Genomic DNA, 18306 nt, shown 5'->3' with positions numbered 1-18306 from the left:
GTTGTCTTCTGATTTTCAACTACACAATCTACTTATTGTGAAATAGTTTCTTTACAACACAAGTGTGTGTTGTCCAAGATAGTTCTACAACTCATACAAGAGTCGTGCAAATTTTATTCATAATACTAGTAATTGTTGTTACATATGTTTCCACGATATGTTGCTTGTGTTGTCCAAGATTGTCCTACTACACAGGCAAGAGTTGTGTTAGGCTTTCAAAAAAAATCGAAAGAGAATCACAACTTTGGCAAAATATTGTCGAACCATGAATCACATCACACTTTACAATTCTTAGTCAAGCATCGTAAAAAAGCTTGGACTTTGTACAATACCTCCGTTCCACAATGCATAAAATGGAGTTGTCATAGGGGAACTACAACGCTAATATGTAGTCGTCAATGATGATTTTTCCCGTAGTATTTGCTGCTTAGTTTCCTTCTCTATAATTGTGCTGAATGGCGCAATATGAAATTTGATGCATTGGGCGTTTAATTTTTGCGATCATTTCTGAGATATTCCAAAGGGCTTCTTTCGCAGATTTAATGAAGTGTATGAGCTTTAAGGATATATGGATATTAAAATATTTGGTGGAAATGATCACATATGTGTAAATCATTCATTTTTTTGCATTAGAGATTTGGCAACAAAATTCAAAAAATGGCCTTCAAACACTCACACTGGGTACACACAATCGTGTATCATGTGAAAGCTCGGCACCCATAAGCCATAGACAAAATAGGTTAGAAGTTAGAACTACGTAACCTTGCCACAACACATAAAATGATAGACCTTGAAAATATTAGTCTTATTGAATGCAACTAATCAACCAGATAATTAAAAAGGATTTAGAGCTTGAAAGTCTTCAACGCGTTGCTCATGTTAGGGTAGGTGAATGGATATCTCCAAGAAGCAACAGCACTCACCAACAACCATTTGAAAACTTAATACTTCCTCCGTCCCACTATTAAATGACCTATCTTACAACTAAATTTAATTATAAGATACGTCATTTAATAGGTGATTCGACAGACTATCTCATATGGATCGCGACAACTACTCCGTATGCAGTTTAAATAACGGAAAAGATCATACGAATCAAATTTGTAAAAAGCTGAACTTTAAGGAGATTTGATTTTTCGTAAGAACGAATGATGGCACATAAATTGGATGTACAGTTCTTGATCATTAGGGATGTGCGGTAAATATCCCCATGTATAAACAACAATCCCCATTTTCATGAATTTGGGAAAAATCTGGAAAATGGGTCATTTGTCCAAATTTTTTTAAAACATGGTTCAAATGGACGAGTAAAAATTAGTATGGATGAAATGGACACCAAGAAAATAACAAGAATGAAACTGGATTCATCCCGGCTTAACCTTAAAAAAGAGCGAGGATGAGACTGGATGCATCCTGATGTAAATTAAAAATAAGAAAAAGTATTTCAAAATGGGTAAGATAAAACTGTTTACATCCTGGCTACTTTTACATTTTTGTCCATTTAAACAGTATCAAATTTTACATATCTTTTTCATGCAGGAATTGTTGATTTTGGTCTTTTTAACCAGTTTTTTGAAAAATTGATGGGTTTAACTTTATGTTATAGGGGATGACGATAAATATATAGTAAAATTTAATTAAGGTTTAACATGTTTTTTTAATAGCGTGCATCACCACGACTATATAGCTAGCTAACATTTTATCATCATTTCGTTTAAATATTTAAAATCTTGGATTCTCTTTGCATTCTCCACTATGGCTTCGTCTTTCTCTCCTTCCTCCTCTCTTTTCTCCCTTCTGAACTTCAATAATCTCATCATAATTTCTATATTTTTAGCTACAACTGCGAATCCAGTTTTAGGATCATATTACAAATCCATCTTCAGCTTCGGAGATTCACTCGCTGATACCGGAAACGTACTCTACACCGAACCAGATGAAAGTGTCGGAAAATTACCCTACGAAGAAACCTACTTTCATCGAGCTACTGGTCGGTTCTCTGATGGTCGTGTAATTCTTGATTTCATTGGTATGCATCCGATTAGTATTTTTCTTTTTTGTTCCAAACAATAAAGTTGAGACATTTTATACTTTTGGCGACGCTTAGATCACGCTAGCTATTTGAAAAACCGCTGTTCTTTAGAAATTTGTCATTGATATCCTTGTATGTGTCAGCCCAAGCTGTAGGACTACCGCTGCTACCACCGTATTTAGGAAGCAGCAACAAAGATTTACTACAGGGGGTGAATTTTGCTGTTGGGGGAGCAACAGCTCTGGATGCTTCTTTCTTTGAAAAAAGAAAGATTGTGGTTCCTACCAATGCCTCTCTTGGAGTTCAACTCAAATGGTTCAAACAACTCTTCCCTTCCCTTTGCAATCCATCTTCAGGTACATACATTTGCTTTCTACTTTTTCTTTTTCTCCTTTACGAAAGTTTTTGAAGCACATAATGTTCAACAAATAATCATCACAAATCGGAAAATAAAATAATTTTGGACCCGGTGAGTTGAACTTACTACTGGCTGGGTCGCTGGGACTATAACTCATTTTTCGTTGACTCTTCTGTTTGATTAGTTGTTGATGATTTCTATGGCTGCTTTGGATAATTATTTTGTTGTTACCAGATGATTGCCATGAATATCTCAAAACATCTCTGATTCTCATGGGAGAAACCGGTGGAAACGATTATAATCATCCATTTTTCCAAGGAAGAGGTACAGAAGAGATTCGTACTTTTGTACCACATATCATCAACGCCATTTCTTCGGCGATAAAGGTAATTAATACAAAGAACTTAAATTTGTAGCACAAAAGCCTTCATAAATTGTACTGATCAATTCTCTAGTTACGCCTTAACATTGTATTGGTGAATACAGGTTTTAATAAAGGAAGGTGCTGTGACGTTCATGGTCCCTGGAAACTTCCCAATTGGGTGTTCAGCCTTATACTTAACCCTATTCAAGAGCCCCAACAAAGAGGATTACGATCAGAGTGGTTGTATCAGGTGGCTGAATGAATTCTCTGTATACCACAACAAATTTCTTCAGAAAGAGTTAGCCGTCCTGAGAGAAGAATACCCAAGTGTCAAAATTATTTATGCTGATTACTACAATGTCGCCATGAAGTTTTACCAGTCTCCGGAATTATTAGGTATGCCATCTTCTTCCATCCCATTAATTTAATGTCATCTAACACATTGTTTAAGTGCGTTTTTACTTTTTTTCTAATTTATGCAGGATTTACTGGTGGAGCTCTGAAGGCATGTTGTGGAGGTAAAGGTCCATACAACTGTAACCAATATGTTCGATGCGGAAGTGTTGATGCAAAAGTTTGTGATGCTCCGTCGACGTATGTTAACTGGGACGGAGTCCATTTAACTGAAGCTGCATATAAATTTTTAGCGGATGGTTTGATTCGGGAAAATTACCAATTCTTCTTCCCCGAAAACGATATCATCATTACTACTACCACCGATCGTAATCAAGCTCTCTGAATGAAATGATTTTTGTAATCTTTTCCTGATGAGGAATATCTTTCTGTGGTGATTTTTGTTTTTTTTCTTCTTTGGTCTCTTCTCGCATGCTTGTCCTTGTAATTTGCTATTCATGAGAAGAAAACTGCATTGGAGAGACTGATAACTGATGGCATGCATGTCCCCTTCAACAGTCGAGCGCTGTGGAGTTGACAATCAAAATCAAAACATTTACCCTTTCACAGTTGAGTGCCGTGGAATTGGCAATCAAAATCAAAAAAATTGTTTCATAGACTTGTTTGGGGTATTCTCAATGAAGAGAGAGACCCATCAAAAATAGGCATATCCACTAGAACAGGACATCAAAATAGTTTGGCAGGGAAGTCGGAAAGATCGTAAGAGGGTCGAAAAATCCGAGATAGGAAGTTGTGACTAGGGAGTTTCGAAGTCTTGACCACCTCAGAAAAGTAATCCAGAAAGGGGAAATTAGGCTCAGGCCCAACCCATGGATAACCCATAATATGAGGCCCTTAATTAAAAAAAGTTTAAATCTAGGCCCCGAGTTTTTAAAAGACCTTGGTACCCTTATGCATATTGTCAAGCCCATAATTAAATAAAATTTAAATCTAGGCCCAAAATTATTAAATCTAGGCCCGAAATTATTAAAATACAGTGCGAAGGTGTAAACAGAAGTTACACATGCATATGGCATGTGTAACCAGAAGTTACACATCCTTATGATATGTGTAATGCAAAGTTACACTTGTATATATATGCAAATAAATAGACATCAAAAAAGAAACACAAAAAAAAAAGTTATTACTTTAATATTCATTTACAATAATTTCTTAGCATGTGTAACTAGAAGTTACACACGCATCTGTTTAGTGTAATTGAGAGTTACATATGTGTCTATCTAGTGTAACTGAGAGTTACACATGCATCTGACTTGTGTATTCAGCGTCAACTCCAGTTCCAGCGAGACCATTACCACGTTTAAGCAATTAGCTTTTATGAAGTTATCTAAAACCTGAAATATAACAACAAGCAATCAGTATTTATACGATTAAAATGAACAGTACATAAAACAATGTATATTTCAGTTTCACAAGCATCTGACTAGTGTAGCTAGCGGTTACACATGCATCTGAATTGTGTAACTGAGAGTTACACATGCATATAACATGTGTAACTAGGAGATACACATTCATCTGGCTAGTGCAGCTAGCATTTACACATGCATATGACTAGTGTAACTAGGAGTTACACATACATATTGATATGTGTACCCAAAATCAGTATGTGTAAGTAAAAGTTACACATCTAATTAACATGTGTAACTTGCAGATACACACGCATCTGAATTATGTAACTAGGAGTTACACATGCATCTGACTTAGATATGTCAACATAAAATCAGCAAATCCATCTCTAAATGAATAACACTAGCAAAAACGAGAGGTGACTATCAAGCAATTACCAGTCATAAAATAATACAGTTAACCTTGCAAGTGAATGAGAAGCTCTTAATTAAGATATCACTGCTTCAGCAGAAAGACGTTGTTAGCACTGTATTAACAGAAAGACGTTTTACAGCGCTAGTCTAGATGTACCTAAGCCATTTTCATATTATCGATGACGAAGGACATTTTAAGCAACAGAAAGTAAAGCTTCAGACAGTAATTATACTGGCAGAATAATACAAACACCTGGGAACCTTGTGCTAGCACATTAATATCGCAAAAAATGATCACACAACTGATTCAGCAGGGTATATATATGAACCCAGGAAAACAAAATGCATGTGTAATCAGTAGTTACACATGTAAACAATAGTTACACATGCATATTAGCATAAGTTACACATACAATCATCATGTGTAACTAGAAATTACACATCTAATTATTATGTGTAACTATAAGTATAACCTGCATCTAATTAGTCTAATCTGCATCCACTACTACTCCCTACTACTAGGACTTGATGTTCTTTTCTCAATTTCATAAATATAACCACTATAACATATCCCATCAAATTAGCATGTGTAACTATAAGTTACATATGCATATCCCATCAAATTAGCATGTGTAACTATAAGTTACAGATCTAATTTGCATGTGTAACTAGTAGATACACATTTATTTGGCTTGTGTACCTAGAAGTTACATATTTCATTAGCATGTGTAACTACTAGTTACACATCCATAGTCTGCCAATGCTAGTTAAACGTGCAAATTTTCATGCATATGGCTTGTGTGATGTGCAGTTAAATTAGCATGTGTAACTATAAGTTACATATGCATATCCCATCAAATTAGCATGTGTAACTATAAGTTACACATCTAATTAGCATGTGTAACTAATAGCTACACATACTTGAGATATTGAACCCAAGACCATAGTGCTATAAAATTTCCAAAGCATCTTCCATACCACAAACCTAGTAAAGAAAATATGTGTAAGGAAAACATTCATAAACGAGTACTCAGGTGGAAACGCTAGGAAATACCGACACTCATAAACTTGATAGAAGAGAAAATGAGAGAAACCTTTCCAACCATATAACTACTCTTTTCATAAAAACCTGCAATATAACATAAACTTTATATCCCAGGATGTGTAACTACTAGTTACACATCCATATAACTATTCTTTTCATAAGAACCTGCAATATATATAACATAAACTTTATATCCCAGGATGTGTAATTAGCAGTTACACATCCTGGTAACTACTAGTTAGCAGAAATCATCATTAATGCATAGTTTATATAATACATCTCAGATATGAACCATTCATTAATGCATAGTTTATATAATACAAGTTGTTGTAAGCATGTAATTGTTTAGTCAATCATGTTTATAGACTTCATGCTAAACAGGGAGTTCCAGTACAAAGAGATTGTATTTATCGAATGAACTAAAAACTGAGAATCCATCTTACCTCAAGGTGCAGGTTTTGCTACTTCTCCAAAAGACGTATTCCAGCATGATTCATCCCAATCCCATCCAAGGAGTGTGTACCATTAAGCTGATAAAAGGTCCACCAATTAAATTAAGACAAGGACAGGTAGTTACCAAACAATAATAAGATAATTTTTAAAGAAGTTCACAAATTATGGAGAGATTCATACACAACTTTCCAAAGACATGAATTTCCTACGGTAGTAAACTCCTTCCAAAATTGACCAATCTAATCCATATCTTCTCTTATTGTGGTCATCGATAACATTCATTAGCCATTGCGTAATGAACCCTCCTACTTAGCCATTAATGTAGGGATATAATAGCACAAGACCAATGCAAACTGTTGGCGTCTCCACAGCTTTATCGGTTAATAACACCACTTGACTTCTTCCTTACTCAGATAACATTCATCCCAGAACCTCCAGAATCCATGACAAATACCCACCTGGTTCACCGACCTTCACAACTAGATTCAACTGCCAAATACTCAACCATGCTCAAGCCATAAATACAACCCCAGTTCATATCCATGTAACATCCACCATACTCACACTTTCTTCTTTTCTCTGCCTGAGATCTTCACAACCTCAATTATCTCTTAAATCCATCATAAATACCCACACATACCACTGCCTTTGCTTACTGGTGGCTTTGATAAGAAGAACAAAATCAAGTTATCGTAGAACCGCCCATTTCCATCTATTTTATGTCTTGAAATTCCACAAATTCTTCACCTAACGGCTGCCAGAACTTAAGGCAAAAAAATTGCAGCAAAAACACTTGCACAGAGACTTACCAAGAATCATATGAACTTGAAATGGTGAAGAAGGGATAATCTTCCTGCAACATTTCCACATCCAACACAAAACACAATCATAAAATCGTTCAAATACACTATCATTGCAACAATCCCCTTCATATATATCCCACGAAAATAATCAGTAGTAACAACTTCAGCTCTTCGTTATTTTATTGCTTGAAAACAATAAGCAAAGGCAGGCATTCAATATAGTATTCAGAGATATGAATGAAACTAATAATCTGAACTGAGATTCATTTCAAATTGAAAAATTCGTAATATCAAAAATTGAAATTAAACCTAAAATTAGATCGAAACTCAGTGAAACTTACTTCCGATTCTGACTAGTATGACACATCTAATCAATCGATTGAACCACAGATCCCTTACGAATATCGCCATTGAACAGTTTCTCATTCAACCGAGTTTCTGACACAACATAATGAGTCGAATCTGAGTCAGAAACCAGTAATCAAAGTCGATCTTGCGATATTACCAGCAGATTTTTATCTAAATACTTAAACTACAGGTTTTAAGTTTACATAGCCTCAAAGAATAGCTGAAAACGCATTATGAGTTCATTTCACAGACATTTTCACCGAATTTTTATGGGTTTTGGCTTACGAAATGAACGAATCTGAGCTTAAAATGATGAGAAGTCCATGATAATTTCGAAATATGAGATCAGGGAGATGAAATGAATGAAAAAAAATGAAGATCGGTGAAATTTGGAGACGATGAAGAAGTTTTCTAGGGTTTTTGCCAGAGCCGAGAGAGAAAAAGAACGGAGAAGAGAGAGAAAATAAATTGATAAATGAAAATGTGTGTCGATATTCCTCTTGTATATATAGTAAAGGGTAGTCTTGCCATTATTAAAATTCAGAATAATTAATTATGGGCCAGATCTGAAGAAAAATTGATATTTTGGGCCTAGCAGTATCATTTTCCTAAAGTATGGAGTTGATAGTGAAGGATCCATTTTGTGGGGCTTCTATATATTGAACCCATATAGTAGGGGGTTCTAGTATTTTTCACATCCAGAAAATACCGTGTTTTGAGTTCCTGTCTATTTTGGGCCTTGTTTAGTCTCACGGCGCCCATATTACATTGGGGAACTTAAGTGGAGACCCAATATAAATAATATTCTCATTGTCAGGTACACAATTAATTTTGAATACCCTGACACCCATAATTATTTCCGTGAAATCCAAAATTATCCGAAATTATTAAGAATCAATACATAACTCGTCATGCATGCTATTTTTCAGGCATAACTCGTTATGCATACTATTTTTTCAGGCATAACTCGTTATGCAGCTGTTGATGGTGGTTTTTAGCTTAGGGTTAAAATCGTAAAACCTTAGTCAAACAGTGACGTCATACTTGAGTAATAATGTCGCCACTAGCACATTTATTGAACCGTTCAACATGTCTGTGTAAAATTACCGGGGTATCTTTTTTACGTATATGCCATGCTCCACGGAAGAGCCCTCGGTACTGACTGGCATCATCTCTATACATGCCAGCCACGCATGCTACCAAATGTGACAATGGCATGCCATGCCAGCCACGTCTCCTCGCGGCATGCCAGCCGCACCACAGTGCCAATGGCATACCATGCCAGCCACATCTCTGCGCCAAGGCATGCCAACCATGCCATCCGCACCACCGTGCCAATGGCCTGCCATGCCAACCACATCTCCGTGCCAAGGCATGCCAGCCGCACCACAGTGCCAATGACATACCATGCCAGCCACATCTCCGCGCCAAGGCATGCCAGCCGCGCCACAGTGCCAATGACATACCATGCCAGCCACATCTCCGCGCCAAGGCATGCCAGCCGCGCCACAGTGCCAATGACATACCATGCCAGCCACATCTCCGCGCCAAGGCATGCCAACCATGCCAGCCGCACCACGGTGCCAATGGCATACCATGCCAGCCGCATCTCCACTCCAAGGCATGTCAACCATGATAGACGCACCATAATGCCAATGACATACCATGCCATCCTCATATCCGCGCCAAGGCATGCCAACCATGCCAACCGCACCACAATGCCAATGGCATACCATGCCAGCCACATCTTCGCGCCAAAGCCATGCCGGCCCTACCACCTGTCGTTGGATGCCAAAGGAAGGGTTACAACAATCAACGACTACCCTTCCATCTGAGATGCAGATCTCAGCCGTCCAAGTTCGCCATATAACGCATGGAAACTTTCGGACCAAGGCCAAACATCTCGGTTTATGCCAAAAACCCTAATTTTGGCCGCGCCTAAAACATGCCAAAGCCATGCGGCCCTACCACCATGCCGATGGCTTCCAAACAAAGGGTTGCAACAATCAACAGCTACCCTTCCATCTGAGATGCAGATCTCAGCCGTACAAGTTCGCCACCTAACACATGACAACTTCTTTCCCAAGGCCAAACATCATGGTTTATGCCAAAACCCTAATTTTGGCCGCGCCTAAAACATGCCAAAGTCATGCTGGCCCTACCACATGCCACTGGCTTCCAAACGAAGGGTTGCAAAAATCAACGGCCGCCCTTCCTCCTGAGATGCAAATCTCAGCCGTACAAACTTTCTACCAAACGATTTATGGAAATCTCTTGGCCACGACGCCAAAATCCAAATTTGGTCATGCCAAGAGCATGCAAGCGCTGCAACCATGGCGTTGGTTGCCAAACGAAGGGTTGCAACAATCTACGGCTACCCTTCCTCCTGAGATGCATATCTCATCCACCAAACGACTCGTGGCGCCAACTTGGCTGCGATGCTAACTCTCTAGTCACGGCACCAACCTGGCTACGATGCATATTCTTTGGTCACGACACCAACTTGGCTACAAACGCCAAATACTTTGGCCACGCCACACGTAGCAAAATTCTTCACGTTTTCCACGAAAACACTCGAGACATCAAAACATTTCATAAACTGGGGGATGCTCATCAGGGTATTGGTTTGGCGGTTTACAACATGCGGCGTACACTACGCCCGTTACAGGAAAGTGTCATAAGGGTGAGGCGTCTAGTAAATACAATAAGTAATGGTGAAACGTTTCCTTCATTATGGAAACATCAATTCCAGGCGTTACCCTTTACCATTTTCTTCCATTTACTCAACCGTTTCCACTTCTTACGAGACCAGGGCACGTTTCGTTGCGACTTGTATAAATGGGTCTCACATCTTTCCACCAAGGACAAGTTTTTTGGTCATGAGAATATAACACTCAAAAATCACTTGTTAGATTTCACTTCTGTTAGCTTTCCACTTTCTGATACAATTGGTCAAACAACTACTCTTCCTGAATTAACTATTTTGGTGTCAACACTCTCTTCGCTTCCCTCCCTAGACCAACCCTTCTCCTTCACTTTGTGACCGAAGCAAGTCTGTAACGACCATTTCTTGGTTTAGGCCGGATTTGTACAGATTGATCTCTCGAATCAAAATACTCCCTTGCAGTACATTGGTTAGGATTTAGACTCGTTTCTCACCCACACACACGAAATTACTGAAATCAGTAGAAACGGTATTCACCCTCAAACAATTAGCGACCACAGTGGAAGATCAGTCTCTTGGTTGTAATATCAACTTCTAACTTTCAATTTCGTCATTGAATTCCAAATTCGATATGGTAGAACTTAGATTCAGGTCAGCAACGAACCATGAGAACATTAGTGCGGAAACCGTCCATGTTGCTAGCGCTCCTCCCAGCGGCATTAACACGCCCCCTATTAATCCCAGCATCACGAAAAGCGTTCATTCAGGTATTACACCGCCAATCACCAGGGCCAGAGCGTTGCTGCCACCCCTAACGCGTCTACACCACCTACCAATCCCAGTAACACAAAAAGTGCTCTTTCAGGTGTTACCCCACCAGTCACCAGGGCCAGAGCTTCTGCTGCCGCCCCTAATGTTTCGTCGAGTATGGCACCTCCGACCATCACTAGGACTACAATTACTCCACCATCAAGACGAGAAACCGGAGGAGCCAGAGGAAGCCTCCCCTACATCACCATTGTTGATTTGATGGAAAGACAAGAGGTTCTTGCTAGAGCCCAGACGGACATGGATTCGACTCAGAAATAAGTACTTGTCTTTCTCAAGACCCTAATGGAGCGGCTACCACAGGAGCCGCGCCATCCAGAGTCGATGAGGAACACCTCCAATACTCCTATCGCCAGTACCTCAGCAGGGCATACCTTTGTAGACGAAGAAACTCACGCCAGAACCCCATTGGAGAGAAACCAACCGTCCAATTTCGTCACGCGAGAAGATTTAGAACAACTTCTTCGGAATCGAATCAAGAGCGATGATGTAGACATGCATCACCATCAACCCCCTTACCCGCCTGAAATACAAATAATTATTCTTCCAAGAGGATACGCTTCTCCTCAATTCACCTTATATGACGGCACCGGGAATGCACGTGAACATATCTCTCGATTCCTGGAGTGCCTAGGCGAACACGAATACAACCACGTCCTCTGTCTGAGGGAGTTTTCGAAGTCTCTTACCGGAAGAGCGTACATGTGGTACAACAACATCACACCAAACAACATCTCCAACCGGGGTGACATGGTTACAACTTTCTACAAAAAGTACTTCTTCGTGACTGAGCAGGTTACCTTCTCGGATCTAGGAAGGATGTTCCAACGAGATAAAGAACACCCAAATGATTTTGTCAAGAGATTCAGGGTGCAAGCGCTAGACTGTCACGACCCAAATGTGACCGAACAACAATTGGTAAATTCCTGCATGGCTCCCATATATCGCGCCTTACTAGAGAACCCGCGGTTCCAGACATTCTCCGAAATCCATGAGGCTTCCAAACGATCGGCCACGACGACACCAGCGTTATTAGAAAGAACCAGGCCAATTAGAGGCGAGGACGTACACGAAACTCGAGGAAGTAGACGTCTCGTAAACAAGCAATACAACACTGGTTCCTCCTTTGTGAACATAGTGGACGAAGGAGGGAAAATGAAGGCCCCAGTGGCAGATCAACATCCTAAGCGCGCGACACCAGCATAACGGGCGGCTCCGTCACGAAGGTCCACCGCTAAGACTCCCATGCGTCTTCATGAATCTGGAGGAAACATCCTGGATTTCCCGTTCCCGGTCGAGGAAGTGATCGAACTCTTAGAGTCATGGATCCATGACGATGTCATTAGATTACCCCACCAGACGCCCACCGACCGAGGCAGAGATGGAGCACCCAAAATACTGCCGGTATCACCGGTTTGTCCACCACCCGACCATCGACCGCAACAGACTAAAACATATCTTAAAGGAGAAGGTAGAGGCAGGGGAACTTCAGCTGGGAAATGAGGGAGTACATAGAGATCCACTTCCAGTCAGAAATTGCAGGATCTCTGGGGACTCCGTGCACGAAACTGTACAATCCATGATGCAGCATGTGTGCAAAATTCTCTACCTTTCCAAGACGCAACGTCAAGACATCTTCACGGCCCTCAATCGTGTTGTGTCGGGCAAACGACTTTTTCCGGTTACGAAAGCTACGCCAGAAGCCCCGGCTCTTTTAAGGGACATCGCTGAAAAACACAACCGGGGACTGCTAACTACGGCCTACCTAAGGGGCACTGAGCTCGAAAACACATTGATCGATGCAGCCTCTGACTTCAATATCATTACCATCAAGACTCTGAGAGCTACAGGAATTTTGAAGAAAGAGGCTTCCCACTCCCCAACCACGGTCAAGAATTCGGAAGGAGAAGCAATGAACGCATACGACTACATTAACCTCAAAATCAAGGTGGGAGACGTTATAACGCATAAAAAATTCCACATTATCAAAGAACTAGGTCATGACATGATCCTGGGGCGCTCGTGGGTATTTGACAACGAAGCAAAATTGGGAACATCCCCTCTACCAGTGTCGACACTTGAAATAGTTTCCAACAATCCGTCCAACCTGCTACCGTATCAACAACTTACCAATGAAACTCGATAACCCAGAGAAAGCCCGTTACGTTCGCTCATAGACTCCAAACACAAGTAAGCCTGGTCAAACAACCTTCTCTACAACCAGTCACTTCTTCTATTAGCCCGTCATGGGGATTTGGTCTGATTATCAGTACAAACATTTTTAAGAGATGTGAGTGGGACACTAGGCCTTTCAAGCGCTTCGCCAAGGATTTGGAAGCTGCAATCGAAGATGACGAGACCAAGAGTCAAGCGGTTACACGACGCCTAAAGTTTCAAATTGGAGACATGTTCGTCAAGGAAACCTCATTTCAAGTCGGAAACATAAAGGTGAAGATAGTTTTTCAGACTGATTCACCCGAAGAAAAGGAATACGAGCTATATCTGGTGACAGATGTTCTTTTGGGCGGTTACTGCAAACTCATCAACACTGACAAGTTGGAAGGAATAAAAGTTCACTCGTGATGGCTCAAGACCTTCAATACCTAAAGCACGGTGCTACTTCCTCCTCCAGCGTTCTCTCTTTATTATTTTCTTCAGCGATCTCCCTTTCCACCCAATATTTGTATTACCTCCAAGATGAATGCGCCGCTCGCATTCTTAATTAGGTTTCCGGTTTCTATTTGAAGCATACTTTTCCTTTCAAATAAGTTTTCCGGATTAAAAAAAAAAAACAAATAAATCCTGAAACATCGTGAAACCATTACCCATCAAATCACGACCAAAAAAGCCGAAACCCTGCAAAAGATGCTTTACTCGAAACTTTGAAGGGAAGAATATACAAGGAATCATCAAACGATAGGAAGGTATGGAATATCAAACAACCTATTTTGATAAAGGTTTTGGATCATTTCGAAAAAGAGGTTGTATTCAAAGGAGCTAAATAAGCGGGATGTTATTTGGCGAAACGCTAACTTCGCCATGAATACAAAGAAGATAAAAATGAGTATGTGAAACATCAAAGCGGCTACACGCCTAAGAGAAACGGCAAAAAGGGAAACTGGTCATCGAAAGCAGATGCCCGGATCGCCAACGCCTCTGTCAGAGCCCTTTCAAGCACATTCCCCAACAATCTTGCGGACAACAAACGTTCCATTCAGAAGCTGCCTCCGTAACAGCAACTCCAACATCCCACATGAAAACCTCCTCAGCAGCAACATTTTCCGCCTCCTGTCCAATGCCCACTTCGACAACCGTCTCAGCATATGCCACCACATCTTCTCCAATGTCCCTGACAGCAGTTTCGGCGTCCACTCCAAAAGCTGCTTCCGTTTCGTCAACCACAACGGCGTCTTCCTCGGAAGATTTTTCAGTAGGCTTTCGAGGATGTCCCGGTTCATCCGCACCAGAATCAAGGATTATGACACCATCTCGGGTAGGGAAATTAAGCTGGCTCTCCCCTAAAAGTTTCACAAACTCGGTCTTCCGTCGTTTCAACCGAGAGGCGATTCGTTCAGCCCTAGCACTGGGCTGTGAAGAAGTTTCGTTGCCCTGAGGTATCTCAATGCGCTGGGATGCTTCACCAACTCCCTGCTTTTCCTCCATGTCCACCAGAGTCATGAAAGCCTGAGCATGCATCCGCACTCCACATAAATAGGTGGAAGGCATGTCCTGAATAATTTCGCCAGCCTCACGAAATAGAGAATTAATTCTGTCCAATGCCTCCCCAAGAGAAGAAGACCAGTTTTCGTCGATCCCAAAGCTTCTCTCTGAAGGGTCAGAGGTACGGTTGTCAGTGGAAGATCCCATTATGTACTACAAAATCAAAAGACGGGATAAGTTTTCGCCCTATCTGCACCAACAATCTACACGAACAACAAAACAGAGCGAGGAACCAGGAGAAAGCACGAGATGATACCTGTAAAAAGGATAGACGTGATTTCAAGACGATCTTTACGAACGAAGGATTCAAGATCGCCTCTTATATTCAACAGAGCGATGAAATCCGAAAAAGGAAAGCTTTCTACTAGTCGTGAATTAAGGCGTGATATCGGCTGGAAAAGGTGTTTGTCAATGCGTGTCAATTAGGGCTTGATAAAAAAAAAAACGTAGAAATACATGTTTGGAACACGCTGGCTTGCGTTATCGCTTCTGCTCTATTTCCAGCCCCGGAACTTGGAAAAGAAACCGGCAGTATAACATGAGGAGGAGAGCTAACACCTTTCATATGGACGTGATACTTTGGGATATGAATAAAGAAAGGATTTCCTATCTGAGCCACACATAGAAATAGGCAACCATACCTACAAACGATGCCAACAGTCCACGCCACGCAAAGCCAACAGCCCTCGTCGCGCCACGCCTAGCCAGCGTCGTGCCAAGCCAGCGCTTATCCCAAGCCTATCCAACGCTAACGACTCCATTCCAAGACGACCAACGCCAGTGGCTCCCTTTTAAGCCACACCATGCCAACGGCTTTCCAAGCCAAGCCGGCAACACCAACAACTCCGCGTTCCCCAGCCTAGCCAAGCTGAGGCCAACTGTTAGCATCCCGGACATCAACCACCACTACCACTCCGCGACCTAGCTAGCCACCACGAGCAGAATCTGCGCAAAGCTACAGCGAAAGAATCACGAATTCTCCTTACCTCCCGAAAAAGGTTAGACGGATCTTCCTAACCATCTCTTCATGACTTGACGTTTCGATTTTGTCCTTGTCTGTCACCATCTTATGCTTACCTCATAACAAAGCCCCTGTTCCGAGCTAAGCAGGGGATTTAATGTTGATGGTGGTTTTTAGATTAGGGTTAAAATCGTAAAACCTTAGTCAAATAGTGACGTCACACTTGAGTAATAATGTCGCTACTAGCACATTTACTGAACCGTTCAACATGTCTGTGTAAAATTACCGGGGTACATTTTTTACGTATATGCCATGCTCCACGGCAGAGCCCTCGGTACTGACTGGCATCATCTCTACACATGCCAGCCACGCATGCTAGCCAAACGTGCCAATGACATGCTATGCCAGCCACATCTCTGCACCAAAGGCATGCCGACCATGCCAGCCGCACCACCGTGCCAATGGCCTTCCATACCAACCACATCTCCGCGCCAAAGGCATGCCAACCATGCCATCCGCACCATAGTGCCAATGACATACCATGCCAGCCACATCTCCGCGCCAAGGCATGCCAACCATGCCAGCCGCACTACAGTGCCAATGACATACCATGCCATCCACATCTCCGCGCCAAGGCATGCCAACCATGCCAGACGCACCACAGTGCCAATGGCATACCATTACAGCCACATCTTCTCTCCAAGGCATGCCAACCATGCCATCCGCACCACGGTGCCAATGGCATACCATGCCAGCCACATCTCCACGCCAAGGCATGCCAACCATGCCAGCCGCACCACGGTGCCAATGGCATACCATGCCAGCCACATCTCCGCGCCAAGGCATGCCAACCATGCCAGCCGCACCACAGTGCCAATGTCATACCATGCCAGCCACATATCCGCGCCAAAGCCATGCCGGCCCTACCACATGCCGTTGGCTGCCAAACGAAGGGTTGCAACAATAAACGGCTACCCTTCCATCTGTGATGCAGATCTCATTCTTCCAAGTTCGCCATATAACGCATGGCAACTTCCGGACCAAGGCCAAACATCACGGTTTATGCCAAAAACCCTAATTTTGGCCGCGCCTAAAACATGCCAAAGCCATGCAGCCCTACCACCATGCCGTTGGCTGCCAAACGAAGGGTTGCAACAATCAACGACTACCCTTCCTTCTGAGATGCAGATATCAGCTATCCAAGTTCGCCATCTAACGCATGACAACTTTCGACCCAAGGCCAAACATCACGGTTTATGCCAAAAACCCTAATTTTGGCCGCGCCTAAAACATGCCAAAGCCATACGGCCCTACCACCATGCCGTTGGCTTCCAAACGAAGGGTTGCAATAATCAACGACTACCCTTCCATCTGAGATGCATATCTCAGCCGTACAAGTTCGCCACCTAACATATGGCAACTTCCGGCCTAAGGCCAAACATTACGGTTTATGCTAAAACCCTAATTTTGGCCGCGCCTAAAACATGCCAAAGCCTTGCCGGCCCTACCACATGCCACTGGCTGCCAAACGAAGGGTTGCAACAATCAACGGCCTCCCTTCCTCTTGAGATGCAAATCATAGCCGTAAAAAATTGCCACCAAACGATTTATTACAATCTCTTGGCCACGACGCCAAAACCCTAATTTGGCCCTGCCAAGAGCATGTAAGCGCTGCAACCATGCCGCTGGTTTCCAAACGAAGGGTTGCAACAATCTACGACTATCCTTCTTCCTGAGATGCAGATCGCATCCAACAAACGACTCGCGACACCAACTTGGCTCCGATGCTAACTCTGTAGTCACAACACCAACCTGGCTACGATGCCTATTCTTTGGTCACAGCACCAACTTGGATACAAACACCAAATCCTTTGGACACGCCACACGTAGCAACATGCTACACGTTTTCCATGAAAACACTCGAGACATCAAAACATGTCATAAACTGGGGGATGCTCATCAGGGTATTGGTCTGGAGGTTTACAGCGTCCGGCGTACACTATGCCCGTTACAGGAAAGTGTCATAAGGGTGAGGCGGTTAGTAAATACAAGAAGTAATGGTGAAACGTTTCCTTCATCATGGAAACATCAATTCCAGGCGTTACTCGTTACCATTTTTTCCATTTACTCAACCGTTTCCATTTCTTACGAGACCAGGGTACGCTTTATTGCGACTTGTATAAATAGGTCTCACCTATTTCCACCAAGAACAAGTTTTTTGGTCAAGAGAATACAACACTCAGAAATCACTTGTTAGCTTTCCCATCTGTTAGCTTTCCACTTTCTGATACAAGTCGTCAAACAACTACTCTTCCCGAGTCAACTATTCTGTTCTCAACACTCTCTCCGCTTCACTCCCTAGACCAACCCTTCTCCTTCACTTTGTGACCGAAGAAAGTATGGAACGACCATTTCTTGGTTTAGGCCGGATTTGTACAGATTGATCTCTCGAATCAAAGTACTCCATTGCAGTACATTGTTTAGGGTTTAGACTCGTTTCTCACCCACACACACGAAATTACCAAAATCAGCAGAAATCGTTTTCACCCTCAAAC

At 42.0% G+C, this 18306-nt stretch overlaps 1 protein-coding gene across 1 annotated transcript; it reads left to right on the top strand.

Moving 5' to 3' along the window:
• The first annotated feature begins 1714 nt into the window (after window positions 1-1714).
• LOC113338974 (GDSL esterase/lipase At1g28600-like) lies at window positions 1715-3714 on the top strand. Its single transcript, XM_026584373.1, has 5 exons — window positions 1715-2029; window positions 2176-2388; window positions 2625-2776; window positions 2877-3150; window positions 3237-3714. Exons 1-5 carry the CDS (start codon window positions 1756-1758, stop codon window positions 3491-3493), a joined length of 1170 nt encoding a protein of 389 aa, XP_026440158.1. The 5' UTR covers window positions 1715-1755; the 3' UTR covers window positions 3494-3714.
• Window positions 3715-18306: the final 14592 nt, after the last annotated feature.

This window comes from Papaver somniferum, unplaced genomic scaffold (assembly GCF_003573695.1).
Source record: "Papaver somniferum cultivar HN1 unplaced genomic scaffold, ASM357369v1 unplaced-scaffold_19, whole genome shotgun sequence".
In the NCBI taxonomy this organism is placed as follows: Eukaryota; Viridiplantae; Streptophyta; class Magnoliopsida; order Ranunculales; family Papaveraceae; genus Papaver; species Papaver somniferum.
This window is presented reverse-complemented; position numbering and strand designations above follow the sequence as displayed.

Coding starts and splice junctions, on each gene's coding strand:
- LOC113338974 (XM_026584373.1), top strand. CDS start 1,756: ATGGCTTCGTCTTTCTCTCCTTCCTCCTCTCTTTTCTCCCTTCTGAAC. Junction 2,389..2,624: donor CCTTTGCAATCCATCTTCAG/GTACATACATTT, acceptor TGTTGTTACCAG/ATGATTGCCATGAATATCTC. Junction 2,777..2,876: donor CCATTTCTTCGGCGATAAAG/GTAATTAATACA, acceptor TGGTGAATACAG/GTTTTAATAAAGGAAGGTGC.